Raw genomic sequence first — 19,776 nt, 5'->3', positions numbered from 1 at the left:
AATAAATATAGGTCATGTTGTCAAATAAGTTGCATTTTTATATATAAGCCGCTTTTGGCAGTTAATATTATTTTTAACAGCCATTTTTATAAGGGTCTAAGTTATTTTGAACAAAGCTATCAAACCCGTTATTGCATGCAGGACAGTATCACAGAAAAGGCTCCCAAGATATGTCCATGCACATCAAATAAGGGATACGTTTTTGTATTTCTATTGGAATATAACATAGCCACCTTACATAAGTAGTAATCAAGGTGATAGAGATTCTGGTTGGTCCTCGTTCGAACCTTAGTGGCAAGAAATGAAAGAGTTTTAGGATTCTAAAACAATAACAACAAGGGAAATGGGGGAAACCAAAGAATGAAAATCGAATCTGTTAAAATTAACATGTGAAAATGACTGATCGAAGGCCAATACTTAATGGGGAAAATGTATCAAGAAGCTAATTAATTAATAATCTTTGTGGAGTTCATGAGATATTTACATAAATTCTTCACCGTCGTGTGTTCCATCATACAATCATTTTGCCAGGGATAAGAGGCAAATCAACCTCGTCACACCATTCCACGTACCTCGTCTCAAAAAATGATGTCTTTGCCTGATTTGGCCAGTAACTCACCCAAAATTCCCCTCCTATCCTCCACTTCAGCACACTCCCTTCCATCTCTTTGCTCAGCTTCCACCCTACTTCTTCTCCATGCTCGTCCCCCGCGAGCACCACCGACCCGGTTTTCGTAAACGGTCTGTTCGCTCCCACATACCTCCTCCTCAACCCGTGAACCGGGTCATCACCTGTTTCCCCGTACGGCCTCCCCGTTGCCACCTCCTGACCTGTCGCGTTGTCGTACAGAACGGCATCGAATATTGCCGCGTTCCCCTCCGCTTCTTGGTCCATCCTCCAGTTCTTCATCTTCGTCTTCGTAGATGTCCTGGCCACCGCTTTTCCCTTGGAAAGTTTTAGGTTCTGGAAATGTCCCTTCACGATTTTCTGTATCTCCACTTCTTTCTCCGCGTTCCCTGTTGATCGGCTCAAGCTCAACCCGCCCACGTATGTTGCTCCGACTTCCGGGCCGACCCAGATTCGAACTCTTGACGGGAAGTGCTTCTCCTCGCCGTACTCCGCCTCGTCGTTTTGGTTCTTGAACCCGAGCTTCGCCACGTGAAGACGTATGTTGTCGACGCGTGCACGAACCTGAATGAACCCATCGTTGAAAGCGACGGAGTATTCTAACTGGACGAGGGCCTCAAGTTGCTGGTGGGCAAGAGCGTACTTTAATACTGACTCCTTAGCATCAAGACGAGGAATTTGAGGTTTCAAACCATCGGAACTCGCCACTTTCATCATAGTCATCATCGAAGCATAGCCCTTCAGAGCCCAAACGCCGTGAGCCTCCGTGGAGTATGAAAATCCCGGGCTCCGACATGGCGGCGGAACCAACACCTGTAATCCCACGCCTAGCTCTCTGAAAATGCACAATTTTGCCACTATGTACCCGAGGGTGCGCATGAAGCATAACTCTGTGTCTATGCCGACGGTGACTAAGAAAGTTCGCAGAACCGGCGACAGGTTCGATGAGACGATTTCGAGCGCCGAAGGTAGTAATGATTGAAAATAGAGAGAGCCAGCTTCGTTGGGGGCGTCGCAGGCGCAGAGCCAGAAGAGGCGTAAGATGAAGACGAGGTTGAAGAAGGTGGAGAAGGATTCGGGCGAGTGAGAGTCCATGACCCACGCGATAGGCTCGGGTTTGAGCTTCTGGAGCTGTGCCCTTGGGCACGTACTGTTTGGCGCGTTGGGGGAGAGTGCTATGATCTCTTGAACAAGCTGTACAATCAGAGGAAGGAATGGGTTTTCTCTGGAAAGGTGACATTTCTCAGAGACCCAGAGAGGTTTTTCAGCGTTGAGCGGGGGAAACCCCTGCAAGCAAACAGTGAAAATCACGGCAGCTTCAGATTCCGACCCAGAAGTCCGGTCAGCTCTTAAATGGACGGATCGAGTGGAGCCGTCCTGATCAGCTTGGCCTGAACTGATGAGTTCGAATACAGGTGATTCGGACCAGTCGTCCAGGTTGGGGAGCTCGCATATCCATGACCAAATATCCATTATTGAGAGAAAGCTAAGTTTGATTTCTCTCTCTCGTGTAGGGGTGTTTGGGAGATGAACCATGAATGAGAAATTTATGGAAGGAATGAATGATGAAGGAAGGGACAACTTGGAAGCAGAGGAGCCCAGGGATGGATGAGGAACTGGTGGTCGAAAGAGGCTAATTGTGTCTTGTTTTGAGATTTTAGGTTGGACTCATTAATGAGGCCAATTTTTTTTCGCTTTCTAACGCAGATTCTTCTACGCCCTCATCTTCGAAAGGCATGCAATTGTTTGCAACTGTATACGTAGTCCCAGTTTATTTTGTCTCGGATTGTTGATGGGGTCGGGAGACTGCCACGTGTAAGAGAAAAACTAGCTTCTCATTATTTTTTATTTATTATTTGGCTATTTACTACCCTGAATTCGATTGTTTTTGTGATTAGTATTATAAAACATGGTAGCAAGACAAACTTGAGCTTTGTCTTTCATAGCTTGTTATCTCACGTCATGGATGTAATCGATGATGGAGCAATTGCACTAATATGTGTGGCACCAGTTTATCTTTCATGCATGCAACAGATATTGAGGGCAAATCCACATCGATATAGCCTCTCCGGTCCATTTGAGCTTGGTAACTAAATTACACAATTTAAAAAATAGTTAAAAATAATAAATATGTAATAATAATAATTTTTTTCAAGTATATATATCCTTATGTATAAGGGAGTAAGAAAGAAAGATAAGTAGAATAATATTAATGAAAGAAGGTGTGAAAGAAAGTGTACTGTAGCAAGTTGTCAACACATAAAATTAATTAGAGGCAAAAATGATAAAAACATAATTAATATTCAGACAACCCTAATTAGATTCATGAAAAAGATTAAGGCAATTCAAATTTCAGGCTTTTATAAAAAGGACGGAGAGAGTTCTTTGCACTATGCTATTACGTTTTATTTTTTATTCTTAATATATTACTACATATTTCAAAAATATCCCTTTCAATATTTTTTTTTTTTGGAGAAATTAAATTTTATTATATCGTCATGGTAAAAAAATTGTTTATTTTTTTACATCACATAAAAATTTAATGGGTCAATACGTAGTAAGAATGTAGTGAGAATAACGTGATAATTACACTCTCCCTGGTCCTCCTGATATATTCTTAAAAAACTTTCTTGATCCGTTATAACCGTAAACCGTTATATAAGGTGCTATGTGATGTTATCTATTGGTTTCTTGGTTTCATCATCTCTTTAATGTTTGTTTTCTTTTAATTAGTCAAGATAAAAATAATGGAGTATACTAGGCTTTTTATTTTATAACAAATATCACTGTTACTGATCTTATTTATAGAGCAGAAATATAATATTTTTTGTTCTTAACATAAGTCACTACTTAAATTTACTATATGAATATACTCCTTCTAGTCCCTAATATAAGAAGTTGGTTAGAAAGAAAATTATGGTCTAAAATATAAGACGTTGTCAGGTTAGTTAATACTACCTCTAGTCTTTAATATAAGACCTTATTTAACTTTTATTTTGATCCTAATTATAAGACTTCAATCCACTTTGTCTCTCATATTTATATATATTTTTTCAAGATAGTCCTTCTAATAATAGTAGTTTTAGCCAGTCAACTTAGTAAATAAGGTTATTTTAGAAAAGACAATATATATTTATTACAAATACTAATTTAACTTATTTCCTTAATATTCTCAAATTATTCAACTAGCTCTTATAATTAGAACCGGAGGTAGTATGATTTTTTCGCATTTGCCCCTAATAAATATGGGGGTAGAGAAGAGAGATGATAAAAATGTGACATTAAATGCTATTTTATCATTTTTAGGGGTAAAATAGAAGGAAATTATAATCATAGGATACATTTAATGATTAAACTTCTATTTCTTAAGACATGAGAAGAGTTAATCAACTTCTTATATTATAGACTAGAGGGAGTACAATGTTATCCTGAATTAATATTATTAGTTTCTTAATATATGCATCAAACACTCAGAATAAAATTAAAAAGTTGTTAAATTTTAATATATTAATTAAGATTTTTTTTAATTTCAGTAAAATGTAGAAGTGGGTTATAAAAGTAGGAGGTAATTGCAAATATTTTATATCTATGAGGAGGGAGTATGCGTGGTGCAGATAGGAGAGACATAGGATAACATTCAATTCAGCTGTGACTTGCGGTTGGGCATATGTGGTTCAGATTAGCTATGGTGTGGCACTTCACTGGCTGCAGAATGTGTCGCTTTTCATTTGTTATTTTTTTTTTGTCATAGCAGAATGTTTCCCTTTAATGACTACAGTTTGCTTGCAAGTTGCAACTATATATCATTATTACGAGGAAAAAAGAAAAATAATCACATTTACAATTAATTTCCATCATTATTTGATTTTTTTTCCCGGGTTCATGTACGTTTGAGAAATAATAGTTAATGAATGGAATCATTTTTCAGGACATTCCAACTCTCACTAAATACTTAAAAAACCCAATTGAATATCAATTGTGGGCCCATTTGAAACTGTTTATAAGTAGCTTATAAATATCTTTTTAATAGTAATTTACGAAATACGAGACAAGTATGTGAAAGAAATTTTATCTCGACTTACGTAAAACGTGCTTATAGAGAATTTTCACCATGACCCCAAACAGACACTATATTGTACCCGGTGGTTTGAATTAAAATATATGAATCCGGAGAAGACTCTTATTATTCCTTGACTAAAACCAAACCCAACACAAGCTCAATATTCATAATGCTAACAGAAATTAGCCAGCTAAACCAAAAGTCCAACCATCATTTTATATGAAAAAAAAAAAAGTGTAACTACCAAAGGTTGTGTTCAGTGGAATCTCTCACAACATCCGCAAACCAAAATTTAAAATCTGCCGAGAGAAATATTTATATTTAATACCGGTCAATATATTAAACAGGATTGGCTCTTAAGAGGATATCGAGCCTAGGAAAGCGAAAAATAAAACAAAAACAAAACTCCCAAAAGAGTAAAGGGGAGTGTAGAAAAATAATCGGTGACATATACACAACTTTTCTGTTGTGACCAAAGTCGATTGGTTGAGTCTGATCTGATCAATTATTTTGATCTGGTGTTTATGGTCGAAAAATATAAAGAATATAGAATTAAATATCTTGTGACTGAGAAATTATCTTAGTGAAGAGAATTTAAGTATCGAACTCAACTACTCCTCCGGTCCTAATTATAAGACCCAATTGACTTATTTGAGGAGATTAAGGAAGTAAGTTAAGTTGGTTATTTATAATAAATAAGTGTTGTTATTCCTAAAATATCCTTGCTAATTAAGTATATTGGCTAAAACTATCATTATTAGAAGGATTATCTTGGAAAAAAATGCATAAATATAAGAGAGAAAATGGATTGGGTCTTATAATTAGGACCAAATAAAAAGTTAAATTGGGTCTTATAATAAGGACCGGAGGAGTATAATGATTTTATGAAAATTAGGTATTTTAATACGTTTTTAAAATTAATTTGACTTGTGTTAAAAGAACCATGCATCAACAATAATTTTCATGCTATCATGAAATCCTACCATTGGCAAATGTAATGTTTTTCCTTCTTGTGAAGAGGAAGAAGCACACATCTATAACACGTAGACGCACGGCAAAACAAAAAATATCTATAACATGTAGAGCTGATTTGAGTTGGCGACTTAAGTATAATTCAAATAAGTCGATACAAGACATTTCTCACGTATCGTATTTTGTAAATTACAAATAAAAGCTTACCTATAAGTTATGAGAGATTATTTTTTTTATTTAATACACTTAAATACATTTTTTTTGAATTAATACAATTAAATACATGCATACACATACATATGTTCTAAAGATCATCTAAATGTAGCTATAATTTCGATTACTAAATATGCCACGTCAATTTTTGTCGGCGACGTTTACGAGTTTGTTTGGATTGATTTATAAATAGTTTTTTAAATGTGATTTACGGAATATGAGATACGTATATAAGGAGAGTTTTGTCTTGACTTACATGAACTTGTTTAAGAGAGTGTTTAGATGTAAATCAAACTATGGTTTCAGAAGTGATTTTACGATATATGAAATGAATATGTAGAGGAGTTTATCTCGATTTATAAAAAAGTACTTTTAAAAAACACTTATCCTAATTTCCAAACACCCTCTAAAAGTGTTTTTTGAACGGAATTTTAAACAAGCCCTGCATTTTTAACGGGAGGACGCAAATGTTATTACCTGGGGGTTAATTATTAATTATAACTGCCAAACAAGGGATGGGGGCCAGTGATTTCAAAATTTCAAAATATTGGGGTCAGTTTCATAATAATGAAAAATGATAATTTGATCAAATCGCCAAACTTTACCCAAAAGCGAGCCAAACTAACAGAGATTCTTCTCCAATCAGGTGAAGCTGAATTTGCCGCTTCATTTGAATGCCTTTGTTTGTATTACATAGACAGATCGCTGTTTGTTCCCGCAAAAAATAACAATCTTGCTTGGTACTCTTCCCCTGAGAAATTGAAAATAGAATGAGTTTCGATTCCACTCGCTCTGCAAATTCAAAGCGAAGTTTCAGTAATTCAGCGTCTTCTAATCGTTCTAATGATAGCACCAAGACGAAGAAGAAGAAGAATACTAACCAGGAAACCCTAGGCGTAGCTTGGGGCTCAAATTCTCGCTCTTCCTCTCGTTCTTCCTTTCGAAAATCCCCCTTCTCCGATTTCGGCAGGTTGTGCTCTTCGATTTTAGACTTCCGTCTGCTATCAAAATTGAAAATGAAATTTAATAAATTAGATGGTTAGGAAATCACTGCATCTCTGGTTTCAGTCTAAAGAAACTACAACGACTTCCGCAGATTTATTTGATAATTTTTATATTTATTTGTTTTAGTTCGATGAGAATTTCTTTAATGAAATAGTTTAAGATTGAGAGCGACTACGAACTTAAGTTTTGTACCTCTTCAGTAAGTTAAGAATAACCGTGCTCTAAATTGTTTAATTATGTCACACTCGACTGCTGTTTGAATGCAGTTATATGACAGAGAAGAATCGGAAACTACATAACCAGTTTGATAATGAAGCTTCGAATTCTTCTTTTGGTGGCTCTAGTTCTGCAAAGCCTATATTTATTGGAGTGTCGATCTTTGTGGACGGTTTCACGATTCCTTCAAGCCAGGTTTATCTTTTTTTTTCCTGATGGTTCTGTTGTTCAATTTTTCTCACCTTGACTGCTGAAACTTGAAGGAAGGGGAAAAAGATTTTGAATTAAATGAAAAAAATGGGAGCAGGAATTATGCTGAGGACGAACCTTGTTGGCTCCATAATGTGTAAACATTTTTTTCCTGTTTGGAGAATCAGGTGTGATTATCAATTTTCTTTTTTAGTCAAGGCTCTGGGAATGCAAGAACAGGAATTATGGGGCTAGAGCCTGCGTGGCATAGTTAAGCTTTGAAGGGATTGAATGTTAAACTTTAATCTTTATATGTCCATTCTTGTTTAAAATGTAACTCTAGGGAATTTGTTTGCATGTTTGGAAATGTAAAACCAAGTACTTCTGACCAGACAAACACTTAATGTAGAGGAAGGGACTATTACTGATTGTATGCAGAGGAAGTTCTGCTCAGGATATGTAGCTGTCGTACTCTGTAATGTTTTTAAGGTTTAAAAACTTTTTTGGAATAAAGTTTTAATTAAGAACAGCTGTCATTTCTTTTAACTTCATTCTTTGAAGCTTTTGGAAAATTGAAGAGATGGCATGACATTAATGACAAATTTATTTCAGGAATTGCGAAGCTACATGCTAACATATGGTGGAAGATTTGAAAATTATTTCTCAAGGCATCATGTGACACATATTGTCTGCAGCAATCTTTCCTACAGCAAAGTTAAGAACTTGAGGTTTGATCTGACTTTCTTTAAATCTTGAGATTTGAGTCCTGTCATGATACATTACTTAGTTGAGGTAATTCTGATTGTTGGATGATTCAATACAGAGCCTTCAGTGCAGGGCTGCCTGTTGTGAAACCCTCTTGGATATTAGATTCAGTAGCCGCTGGCAGACTCCTGAGCTGTAAGTTATGGCAGTTTTGTGAATTCTTTTCCTTCTCTGGATTAATGTCTTCCCATGATTGTTGAGGAAGATTGAAACAAGAAAAGAGTGATGAAATCTTCCTGAGGGAAGGGAACTAGATTTGAACTATTTGAATTCTTTCATGACCACTGCGCACTTGTTTAAGTTTTACCTTTTTTTTTTATGTTGGAAAAATGATAATATATTACATGTCTTTCTATGTCATCATGTAATGAGTGATGCTAATTGTGTCTCCAGGGGTGCCTTACCAACTTGATCAGCTTGCTAGTAATCAACCAAAACTTTCAGCCTTCTTCACACCCAAAAGTAGCAAAAGGTCGGAAGATGCTTTTACTAGCCCAGTGGAAGGTGATATTGAAGATTCATCAGTGGCAGTTAGCCAATCAGAGGAGACATATTCAACCAAAGATGATAACATGGTTGGATTTGGAAACCAAACAAGTATTGAATCTGATGATATTCTCCCTGAGGACATCAATGCAACTACTTGTGAAGAGCCAAGCAGTGCAGATAATTATTGTGAAGTGCAACTTGACCCCGTTATTAAAGATGAGAGAGATGTGCAAAGTGAACTTGAACCTAGTCATCAAGGACCTGCTGCTTCAGCTAGTAGCCATTGCTTAGATGACCAGAATTCAAAAGGATGTCCAAGTTCTACAGCCAGCGGGCCTTCTAAACAGTGCCACTCAACTCTTGTAGACCCAAAATTTGTGGAAAATTATTTCAAGGTAGTTAGGTTGGAACAATTGTACATTTGAACATTTCTTGTTGAATAACAACTTATTTCGGTACATTTCTTTGGCCCTTCTATAACTTCTACTATAGTGGTTCCACTCACTAGCTGAATTTTTCAAAATTATTCTTCAAAAGATATTGGTAATCGACTGTATTCAATTATCACCACACCAAATAAACTTTTGTTGATTAGGTGGATTGAGCACTCAATGTTTGAAAACTACCCGACCTTATTTCATTTTTATATTTTGAAAAATTGAATCAGTAATAAGGAGAAATAAAGATTGAAGAAGGAATTGTTGCGTAATTTTTACTGGCTTTTCGAGATATATCTAAGCATGAGAAATTGTACTTATGAAGTTTTTCAATATATGATATCTTCACGCTCATGCATTACTATCACGTGATTTCTTGTGTCACGCACTATCACATTATCAATCATTGGTGTACATATATGCTGCCAAAGGCACTGTGGCTCTGTTTGGTAATGTCATGATAGCTATTTGGGATCTGCAGAGCTCGCGGTTGCACTTTATAGGAACTTGGAGAAATCGATATCGAAAACGTTTTCCTGTCTTGTCTACTGAGTTTAATCCAGAAAGTTCTGATGTTAATGCACCTGTTATTTCGGGGAAGAAAGTCATCATCCATGTTGACATGGTAAGCTTGCTTGGAAAGATATTTGATGTTCATTATTGTTGTCAATATATTGTCCCGTGATTTTGATGGAATATTCCATTTAGCTTTAATTCTGTGGTGATTTGGAGGGTAGACTTTCAGGAATATTCTTGTCGTTTTCTTATCTCAAGCTTCGGTTAATAAAGCTTGTGAATTTATGCTTTTTGTGTCAGGACTGTTTTTTTGTCTCAGTAGTTATTAAGAACCATCCTGAACTTCTGGACAAGCCTGTAGCTGTATGTCACTCAAATAATTCAAGAGGAACGGCTGAGATTTCATCTGCAAACTACCCTGCTCGCAGTTATGGTTGGTGACGTCCTAAATTATTTGACTTTATCAGCTATACTGTCATTTTATGGATTAATTTTTGGTGCATAGATGATGTGTTATCTTCTTTGTTAGGTGTTAGGGCTGGTATGTTTGTTCGAGATGCAAAGGCACTTTGTCCTGATCTTGTAATTTTTCCGTACAACTTTGAAGCTTACGAGGAGGTAAGAAGCATTAAGACATTACCGTTGGAGGTTTTAAGGAGTAGATGGATAAATTTCTGTAAATTTGATTTTTGAGATATAGTATTACTTGGACAATTTGTAGGTGGCTGATCAATTTTATAGCATATTGCACCGGCGTTGCCACAAAGTTCAGGTTTGCTTGTGGTTGGGCACTCTCTATCTTAGTCAGTATTATTTTAGCTTTCCCTTAGGGCTAACTTGTACTTGGTGCAGGCTGTAAGCTGTGATGAAGCATTCTTGGAGGTCACAGTTGCGGAGGGCGAAGATCCTGAACTTTTAGCTTCATCAATCAGAGAAGAGATTTTTGAGACCACTAGATGTACTGCAAGTGCTGGGATAGCTGGAAACATGCTTATGGCTCGAATTGCTACTAAAAGTGCAAAACCAAATGGTCAATATTACATAACTCCTGAGATGGTATGGTTTGGAGCATGCTATTATTCAGAAGTTTGTCTTGATATATTTCAAGTTGCATATTGTCCTATATGGTTTGGTAGATTTATAACATATGAATCCTACATCTTATTCCACCGGCAATTTTTCCACTTATATCCAGAAACTGCTGTTCCATGAATTTTATGCTAAAAGTTCCTGCTTAGCCTTGTATTTGCTGATCAAACCATTTGATGGTAACTGTTCAAAAATGCATTTATGCTGTATTTATTTTGTTGACAAATACTTGAAGGCAATGCTATGCTGCACCTTAAAGTTGTTGTTGGAACTCTCTTTTTTTGCATGGCCAATAAATTCCATCTTTCTAGACCAGGGGTCTTGGCTTCATCAGATTTTTGGCAGATTCAATATTTTGTTGCTCAAAAGGACGAGCTTATGTTTATTAATGAAAAAACTTGTACATTGACCTCATCTTGCCACCCTGGATTCTTATGATTAAGCTTCCTCGGGCATTAGAAATTAGTTTTCCTTGCTGCAACCTCAATTTCCTTATCCATAAAAATTTAGCATTTGACTCAATATATTCCTCTGTGGTCACATTAATCAGTCTCTTCAATGATCATCTGTACGTTTGTACACCTGACATAAATTTGATATCATAGTGGATGTTGTGAATATTACCCCTATGACTAAGTTCGATTTTCTCAGGCTGATGATCATCTGTGTCAACTTCCAATCAGTGAACTTCCTGGGATAGGGCATGTTTTACAGGAGAAGTTGAAGAAGCAGAATGTTCACACCTGTGGAGAATTGCGTATTATTTCCAAGGTTTTACTTTTGCTTCACTTGATATATTTTCTTCTGATTTTGGGACAAGATGTTTTGAATTCATTGATTTTTTGAACAAGGTGTTTTGAATGGAAATTATGTAGTACAGAAAAATATAGACTGAGAAGTTCATTTTAAATAAAGCAGCCAGAATCCAAGGAGAAAGGCTTTATTTTATGACCTGCTAAGATGAAAAATTTAAAACCCTTATTTTAGTCCTTTGTTAAATGGGTTGGCAGAATGGCAGGCTTAATGGTTTTGGTTTCTTTGAGGTTTGTCAAGCTCATCTGGATGATTTAATTGCTGCCAAGTTTATGATTTTTGGCTGAATAAATAAGCATAAATTCCTCTGGTAGCATGCGGTTTTTGCTCGTTTGCGGTGTCTTTGCTCAGAACAAACTGCAAGGGTTTTTAAAAGTGAAGTTTCTTATGTTAGATATTTTTTGGGAGAGTATAGGTCACTCCCAATGATTTGCAGCAGAAACTGTGATATTTGCAAGTGTCTGTATAGGTATTTTCAAATAATCTTTCAGCAAAATTTTCAAGACCTCCTTCTTGTTAAATTAATCTTTTGGGACCTGAGTTTCATTCATACTTAGCTTTATAGGTTTTTTGTTTGTTTCAGCATTTTTTATTTTGGAGGAGCATCCTTTGTAGATATTTAGAGAGATCGGAGATCCCTTTTGAGTTTAACAGAATCATTTTTTCTCTTCTTCTCCTTTGCTTGAGGAGGGTTCCTTGTCCTTTACTTTTGCACCTTTTGCATTGTTCTCTCTTCTCAGCAATAAATTTTGAATTTTTTTAATCCAAAAAAGAATTAATTTGTTCATGGATCCAATCGTTTACATCATTTCTAATTGCTGCTTTGTTGATTTTATTGGACATTGTTGGGGATATTCTTTAACTTTTTCTTGCTTAATCTTGAGTTTTGTTTCACTTAAACTTATGTGTATGGAATTGGTAATCATGATGTAATTCTCTAGACATTGCATCTGCATGCAGGACTCCCTGCAGAAGGACTTTGGAATGAAAACTGGGGAAATGCTATGGAATTATAGCAGAGGAATTGATAATAGACTGGTCGGGGTCATTCAGGTAGTTTGGAAGGGCATGTTGTTATCTGAATATTGAGTTTAAAAATCCATTAAACATTTGATCTGTGATGCCATATAATCTCTTTTATCTGTTTTTATTTTGTCTCTTACATGTTTATTGTGCTTGGGTGAAGGTATCTGTTTTTATCAAGCTGTTGCAGTTTCAGTTATAGGTTGACTAACAATAGCGTAGTGGATTAGAATTGCATTATATAAATTGCCTAGTTAATATGATAAACTACACTTGATCATGCTGAACTCTACAAAGTGTGCCACTAGCTGGTGGCTAATGTCACTTTTAGCCCATTCATTTAAATACTGAATTCTTCATTATTCTTTTCTTTTTCTCCTAAATAGGTTAATCTGTCTATTCTAATGAGCCTGCATTTGTTATCATTTCATTGTTTCTTAGAAAGTGATATTATCTGCTCTTTGCAGGAAAGTAAGTCTATTGGCGCTGAAGTAAATTGGGGTGTGAGATTCAATGATATGAAGGAGGTTAGTATACTGATGCTCTGTATAGCCCACTTTATAGTTCCTTATCTTGCAAACTTGAATCAATAAAAATATTGACATACAAGTGGTTCCAGTGCGAAAGCTTCCTTATAAACCTTTGCAAGGAAGTGGCATTGCGATTGCACGGTTGTGGAGTGCAAGGGCGAACTTTCACCCTCAAGGTATTGGTTCTTATTTATCCCAAGTGAGATATTTTTGATCTTACTCATTTAGCAGCTTCCTTTTTAGTTGGTTAGCACCTGCAACTATGTGCTGTTTTGTTCCTTGAGCTAGAATGCATTAATCAATATAATGTACTTCATATTCTTCAGTCTCAGCAAAAATCATATTTCTGATTTCCATTGATATATGATTTAGATCAAAAAGAGAAAAAAAGATGCCGAAGAACCTGCAAAGTATATGGGCTGCGGAGACTGTGAAAATATGAGTCACTCTGTGAAGGTAAATAAGGAAATATGCTTAACATGTGTGCTACTTTGTCTTGTTGTCTTGTCTAAGCTTTTTATTTATTTTTTTTAAATTTTATATTTCTGGGACTGATTGTGTTGTTTGTATGGTAGATTCCGCTTGCTACTGATTGTGTGGATGAAATCCAAAGAATAGCAAAAAGGCTTTTTGGACTTTTCCACATGGGTAATTCAAACATGTCCTTCTTAGTCTTGGAAGGGATCCATATCTTTCAATAAAAATTTAATTAAAATTTTAAACATAATCTCTATTTGGTGATTTGACATAGATGTCAAGGACATTCGAGGTGTTGGTTTGCACGTTTCCAGACTTGAAGCTGCGGATGCTTCTAAACAAGGTACCTGTTTATTTTTAGTGTGGTTTATTTATTTATTGCTTTTTAATGATGTGTGTAACATTTCGTGATATGAATGTGATGCAACTGATGTATTGGTTTTTGCTTTTACGAAAAGCAATGGAAACTTCTTTTTATGCCGAGATTTGCAGCCTGTGAAATGCTATGGTTGTTTTACTTTGCAATCATCATCATCTGTAATCTCCCATCTTTCTTTCATTGATTTGAAGGTACAGAAAAGAACTTTCTAAGATCCTGGCTGGCTTCAGGCTCTACAAGTATGAGACAAAAGAGTTCTCCTTTAGGTAATTGGAAATTGTTGTGGAACAGTGGGTAACTCTGTTATTATTCATGTTATTATATATGTCTGTGTGTGTGTGTGTGTGTGTGTGTGTACACGATCTCCCTGTCCCCTGCCCCTTCCTGATCCTCATTTTTGTGATGAAGTTCAATAACTATATTAAGGGGTTATACAAACTCTTTGGTTCTTAAGTTTCTTTTCATTTACAATATTGGTCCTTATAATCCAATAAAAACTTGGACCATTTTGCCCTTTTAGGGACCAAAACATATGGTTTGAAATTTGAGAGACCAAAACCAAAATGATGGCGAACTTGAAGGACCAAATATTATATCAACCCATTTATTAATTAAAATAACTACTGTTTGTTTTTTATTCTACAGTTCATGACAATAGGAATCTGGTTGAGACTTCAGGTCAAGCGTCTAGAGATTCAGACGGGCTTTCAGTTCAAATGGATAGAAATTTGATGAGTGATCAAGTTAGCTCTGGTCAAATTTCAACTCCACCTCCTCTATGTCACCTGGATGTGCGGAAGTTGTAAAGAGTCTTCCACCAGAAGTCTTCTCAGAATTAAATGAAATTTATGGAGGAAAGCTAGTTGATTTTCTTGTAAAAGGGAAAGGGAAAACTGAAAGCACTAGTGCCTTGGGAAACTTGTTTGTGGAGCAACGAGAAGGTAATATTTTATATATCATTATTGCTGGGCTGGTTCTCAAATTGTTTACGTGCTTGCAAATTGTATTTCTTAGCAGCTATGAACAAGGAACAAGAGCTTCCCTTTTCAGAGTCAAATCCTGAAAGCAAGATACCAATAGAAAATAAGGTAGTTCTTATGCTATCCTGCAGATTTCTTCTCCTTTTTTCTTGTTAGACCTTTTCCATGATCTCTATATTCCTTGGCTTACACCTCCTATTAGATGGGAGAGCTCAGATTTATTTGAAACAGCTTTACTTTGCTTCTCTATGTGCCTTCAATGATCTCCATGCTTAAGTGATTAGATATGAAGGGATTATTTTATTGTGTTTTTAATCATTCCTATTTCTGGGAAACTGATGCAACTTGTTTGCAATTTATATAGACACGTTCTAGTCCTAATTAATTCTCAGTCCTACTATTTTTGTTTTGATTAGGTCTTATGCTTTTATTAGTTGATGATTTTCTAGGAATGAACTTGTTTGTTTACATGCATATTTCACACTTTTGTCATTTAACTACATTTGCTCTGCCTTCTTTTCAGACCAAAATTATTCCATTTTTGTTTTAATTAGCTTGTAAGGCTGAGGTTTTCCTTGAAATAAAATTTAAGCATGCTATTATGAAAAAAGGGCAAGACTTCCATTTGCTGTTAAGTAAATCATCAGTATCAGCATACTTAGCAGAAGCTGAGCTCTGTTTGATGGCGGTTTATTGCCACTGATATCACATTTTTCAATTGTTTGATGATATATAAAGGTGAATCTGGTTTGTTTTTATATGTATTGCTTGTTCTATTGCTTTTAAGGAAATTTGTTGCCGTTACAATGTTATGTATATTTCTAGGCAAGGCAGCATAAACCCAAGGCAATTGCAGCTTCAGGTTCAGGAGCTGGAGCCCCTGGCAAAGTTCCTAACAATTCAACTTTTGGTCAAGATGATCTAATGCCTTCTTCATTGAGTCAAGTGGATGCTTCAGTGTTGAAACAACTGCCGGAGGATTTGAAAACTGACATCCTTGGGCAGCTTCCTGAGCATAGGAGTCAAGCGTTTTGTTCTAATTCTGTTTTGACTCCTCTTAAAGAAAACCATCTGGAGTCATCAGTCAATACTTCTGAACATCATCCGGGATCAAGTGATCCTGTTTCAAATGGGAATGACAGTCTTTGGGTTGGGAGTCCTCCTCATTGGGTTCATAAGTTTAAAGTCAGCGATTATTTAGTATTAAAGAAACTTGCAGAAGTATATGAAAAATCAGGGGCCTATAACTCTTTCTCTTTTGTTTTGCACCAAAGTATGTCCGAATTTAGACGGCTAGATCCTGCTTCTGAGAGTTCTGATGAAACCATCAACTTCATGTTTGAGCTCCTGAAGCAGTATATCGAATCAAAGATAGAGAAGGATATTGAAGAGATTTATATTTGTATCCGGCTTCTCAGAAGGTATGTCTTGATGTGTTCTATTGAATGTCACCTTTCATGTTTGTAAATGAGCAGGCGCACACATATGTGTATGTATATTTACTTTCCTAATCATGTGAAATTATTATCTATTTTGTTCATTTTCATTTATCTAATTTGCATGATTGTAGAGATGAGCTGAAGTTGACCTAGCACTGTTTGAAGTGAGATTAATTTATGTTGATTTGACCAAAAAGTAAGATGTTAGTGTAGGGAGGATTTTTGGAAAATATTTTAGACTTTTGAACTCTACCACATCTTTTTATCAATGACACAGTTCGTAAAGAATTTCACTATGGTATTGCCACGGATATAGGACATGAAAATAATGGAATTATGGATACTGTTGGAGTGCATTTGAGTGTTGTGTTGGGTCATACATGCATTCAGAATGATACAATTTTATGCTGGTTCTTCTCTGGGGAATTACATGGAATAGTTGTAATCATTGTTATATTGAATACTGGATTTTTCTCTTGCCTTTTCGTTATTTTGACATTCTTTATCGTAACTCAAAGTCAATGTCAGGTTTGCAGCAAAGTCACAATTTTTCCTACACGTGTATGATATGGTTTTACCTTATCTCCAGGTATGCCTGCTTTCTCTCCTGTTGATGACTGTCAGACATGCACACATGCACATAGAAGGACAAGGGGGAAGGTTCACCTTAGTTGTTTTAATGGAACTAAATTTTAGTGCATGATCTATATCCAAATGTTATATGAGAATGAGAGCGGGCACTTGGTTGTTCCTGTTTTTAAATCCTTGAAAAACGTAAACTGCTCTTGTAAAACATTTTTGTATATGCAATTTCTTTTCGTCTACATCTAGCCATATATGGTCAAAATTGGTTCATTCTGTGTTTACTGGCTAATTTTTTTTAGACTTTTAATATGCTAGTGTTTTACGTCTTGATTTGCATAGGAAATGCCGAAATAGTGATGTACACAGATTTTAAGTACATTTATTGGGTTAGCAGTCTTTCTTGATGTCAGTAGGGATGACAACTTCAAGGACTAGGCTGTTGAGATACCTCCCTGAGAATAATAATACATATTATCAATGACCTTCATCACCCTTTTATTCCTTATACATTTGAATCTATTTTGTTTCATCGTTTCTGAAAATTGTTTGAAGTAGTAATTCTTAAAAGGAATTCTCTCTTTTAGTTGAACTGAATTAATTTATAATCACCAAGGACTAGTTGGAGACGCAAAAGGAATAAGTTTGCAGTTAGGAGGCAGAAAAGAATAAAATTCCCCTGAAACTAGGAGACTAGTAACTGACTCTACTGACTTTTGAAGTTAATAGTTGTCCACATGTTAATCCTAAAATATAGGTTTTCTGGGTCAATCATTAAGATATGTTGAAATAATTTAAATATATCCAAATAATCCAAATGTAGTAATGTTTATTTGAGATTTGATTCATGTTTTCTCTATGTTGTTTGATTGATGTATTGGAAATATTTATCTTGACGCCAATAATTTGTTTCACCTTCTTCATGCTTATGTGTCAAGAATTTTTCTTATAGGCAGCTGTTGATGATTACTATGGAGGGAGCTTGCTTATACCATCATAGTAATACCGGAATATCATAGGGTGCGAAACTTCCTCCTCCATATTATCCAATTGGAATGTGTGAGGCACAAAGCAATCGTTGCCATCAGCCATCCTACATTGACATCCTGCAGAATATGCATAGCTCTGCAACGTCTGCAGGATATGTTCTTATTTTACCAGTTCAAGGTCTATATAGGTAATTAAACATCTATTTTAAATTTTGATTTTTCAAATTTTGTCTTTATTTGATATAGGATAGACTCTTCCATCCATGCAACTACATTTTGGAATGCTTTTTCAGTCAAAAATTTTTTCTTATACCTCTGTCTTGCTCGGCATATTAAACTGCCGGAATTCTGTGTTTAATGATATTAAACTACATGAATTTTTGTATTTTAGTTTTTTTTTTGTGGTGCAATTTTGATTGCGCAAGTCCTTTGTGGTCCATTTGATCATTTATGGTCTTAACTCTGACAATGTATATTTATGATTATAGCAAAGCTTTGTTTCCTTACGCTTGAGTGCATCTTTAATTTTTCATGATTTTATAGGTTTGCATTCACAATGCATCCCAACAGCTTGCTGCTTCATTCTTTAGATTTTATAATCGAAGGTGTTCTTTCTAATATCTTACTTCCTCTCTTCAATAATGTCCATGAGCAAATGGATGTTTGCTTCTTATGTCGGCTGCTTACGTAACTTAATATTTTCTTTCTGTGTGTAACCCGAGTATCTTCTCTTGATATTATGACTAGTTGACGACTGGCTACTGGGCATTTTGCATCCTTGTTATGAGCTTCCAAGTGTGAACCCCTAGTTAAATTCTTGACCCACCTTATATTTCTTCTAATTGTCTCTTGTCCATTTGTGAATACACATACAAGCATGTGAGGGACTCAGGGACAGGTGCCTCTACACGCATGCACATTTATTCATATAAACAATTTGAAAATGTGCTAGTATACGCTTGAATACATTTATAAACATACACTTGTGTGTACACACTTAAATAGACATATACATGCATGCTTGGGAATACATTTTAAACCTTACTGTTGTGTGTTGTGACACATTTTATAAAATCTTCGACAGTTCTAAAATCTTTGTTATTTTGTTTTTTGTTTTAAATAATAAATTTAATACGTTCATTCATTTTTTAAATATTTTAACAGCTTCATTTTATCTCTGTACTTAGACAGGGATGGTCACAGTTGGAAGAATGAGTGGCATTTCCCGAGACAAGTTTCATTTGGACGGAGTTAGACTTGCAAAAGGTGGAAGATGAATTAATTTTCTGAAAGGTATTCATACCGAAAAGGTTTTCCCAGTCCAATGGAGCGTCTTGATGCGAATGGCTATGCACTACCACTATTTCGCCCTTGATGAGATGGGCAGCCTGACCAGAAACTCCATTCTCCTGAAGACGAGCTGATTCAATTTGCTTTGGATTTGTCATCGTTGGGAACAAAAGTATATAACGTTAAGAAAAGAGTTAGGTAATTGACTTTTGTATTTGGATCAACAGATGAATAAGCTTAGTCACTACTGATTCAGATGGAGTCTGAAGTCTTCCCAGATTGCTCCCTATGGCTTTAGACCATTTGGACATGCAGTGATAGCAAAAGAAGCATTATTATTGCATCATTTATTAGAATGCCGCCAGTGGACTAGTTCAAAGTTCATGGCCAGATCCCAGTCTTTTTTAAATACTGGTTTGTCCAAGCACGCGTTTTTGTGCTTTGAATCGACATTACTTGACTGGACTGCCTCACCGAAGGCTTGAATGAATGCTCTTGATATTTACTTGTGGGTGTGAATTCCTAGTTCCTTTTTTTTGTTTTGTTTATGGTAATGCATAGAGTCATAGAGTTGAATTCAGGAATTCAAATTTATTTATTTGCAAAGTCTTTGTAACACACAAAAAAAATGAGATCTCATTTTTTATATGCTAAATAATCACCGATATATTAGGAAAATTATGCATTCAATCCTT

The 19,776-nt window shown here is 35.6% G+C and overlaps 1 protein-coding gene, 1 long non-coding RNA gene and 1 pseudogene across 2 annotated transcripts; 2 read left to right on the top strand and 1 right to left on the bottom strand.

Annotated features, from left to right (window-relative positions):
- Positions 1 to 489: 489 nt before the first annotated feature.
- On the bottom strand, positions 490 to 2,290 carry LOC114737443 (uncharacterized). Its single transcript, XM_028925363.1, has one exon. It carries the CDS (start codon positions 2,162 to 2,164, stop codon positions 512 to 514), a length of 1,653 nt encoding a protein of 550 aa, XP_028781196.1. The 5' UTR covers positions 2,165 to 2,290; the 3' UTR covers positions 490 to 511.
- A 4,264-nt stretch (positions 2,291 to 6,554) lies between these two features.
- On the top strand, positions 6,555 to 17,821 carry LOC114737444 (DNA repair protein REV1-like; annotated as a pseudogene).
- Positions 17,822 to 17,829: 8 nt separating this feature from the next.
- Positions 17,830 to 19,586, top strand: LOC114737442 (uncharacterized). The gene is made up of 2 exons (XR_003739433.1): positions 17,830 to 17,979; positions 18,979 to 19,586. It is a non-coding gene; the product is annotated as an uncharacterized LOC114737442 (long non-coding RNA).
- The last annotated feature ends 190 nt before the right edge of the window (positions 19,587 to 19,776 follow it).

Source organism: Neltuma alba, unplaced genomic scaffold, assembly GCF_004799145.2.
Source record: "Neltuma alba isolate B1F8T4 unplaced genomic scaffold, ASM479914v2 tig00013443_pilon, whole genome shotgun sequence".
In the NCBI taxonomy this organism is placed as follows: domain Eukaryota; kingdom Viridiplantae; phylum Streptophyta; class Magnoliopsida; order Fabales; family Fabaceae; genus Neltuma; species Neltuma alba.
The sequence above is the reverse complement of the archived record's forward strand: the minus strand, read 5'-3'. Positions and strand labels throughout refer to the sequence as shown.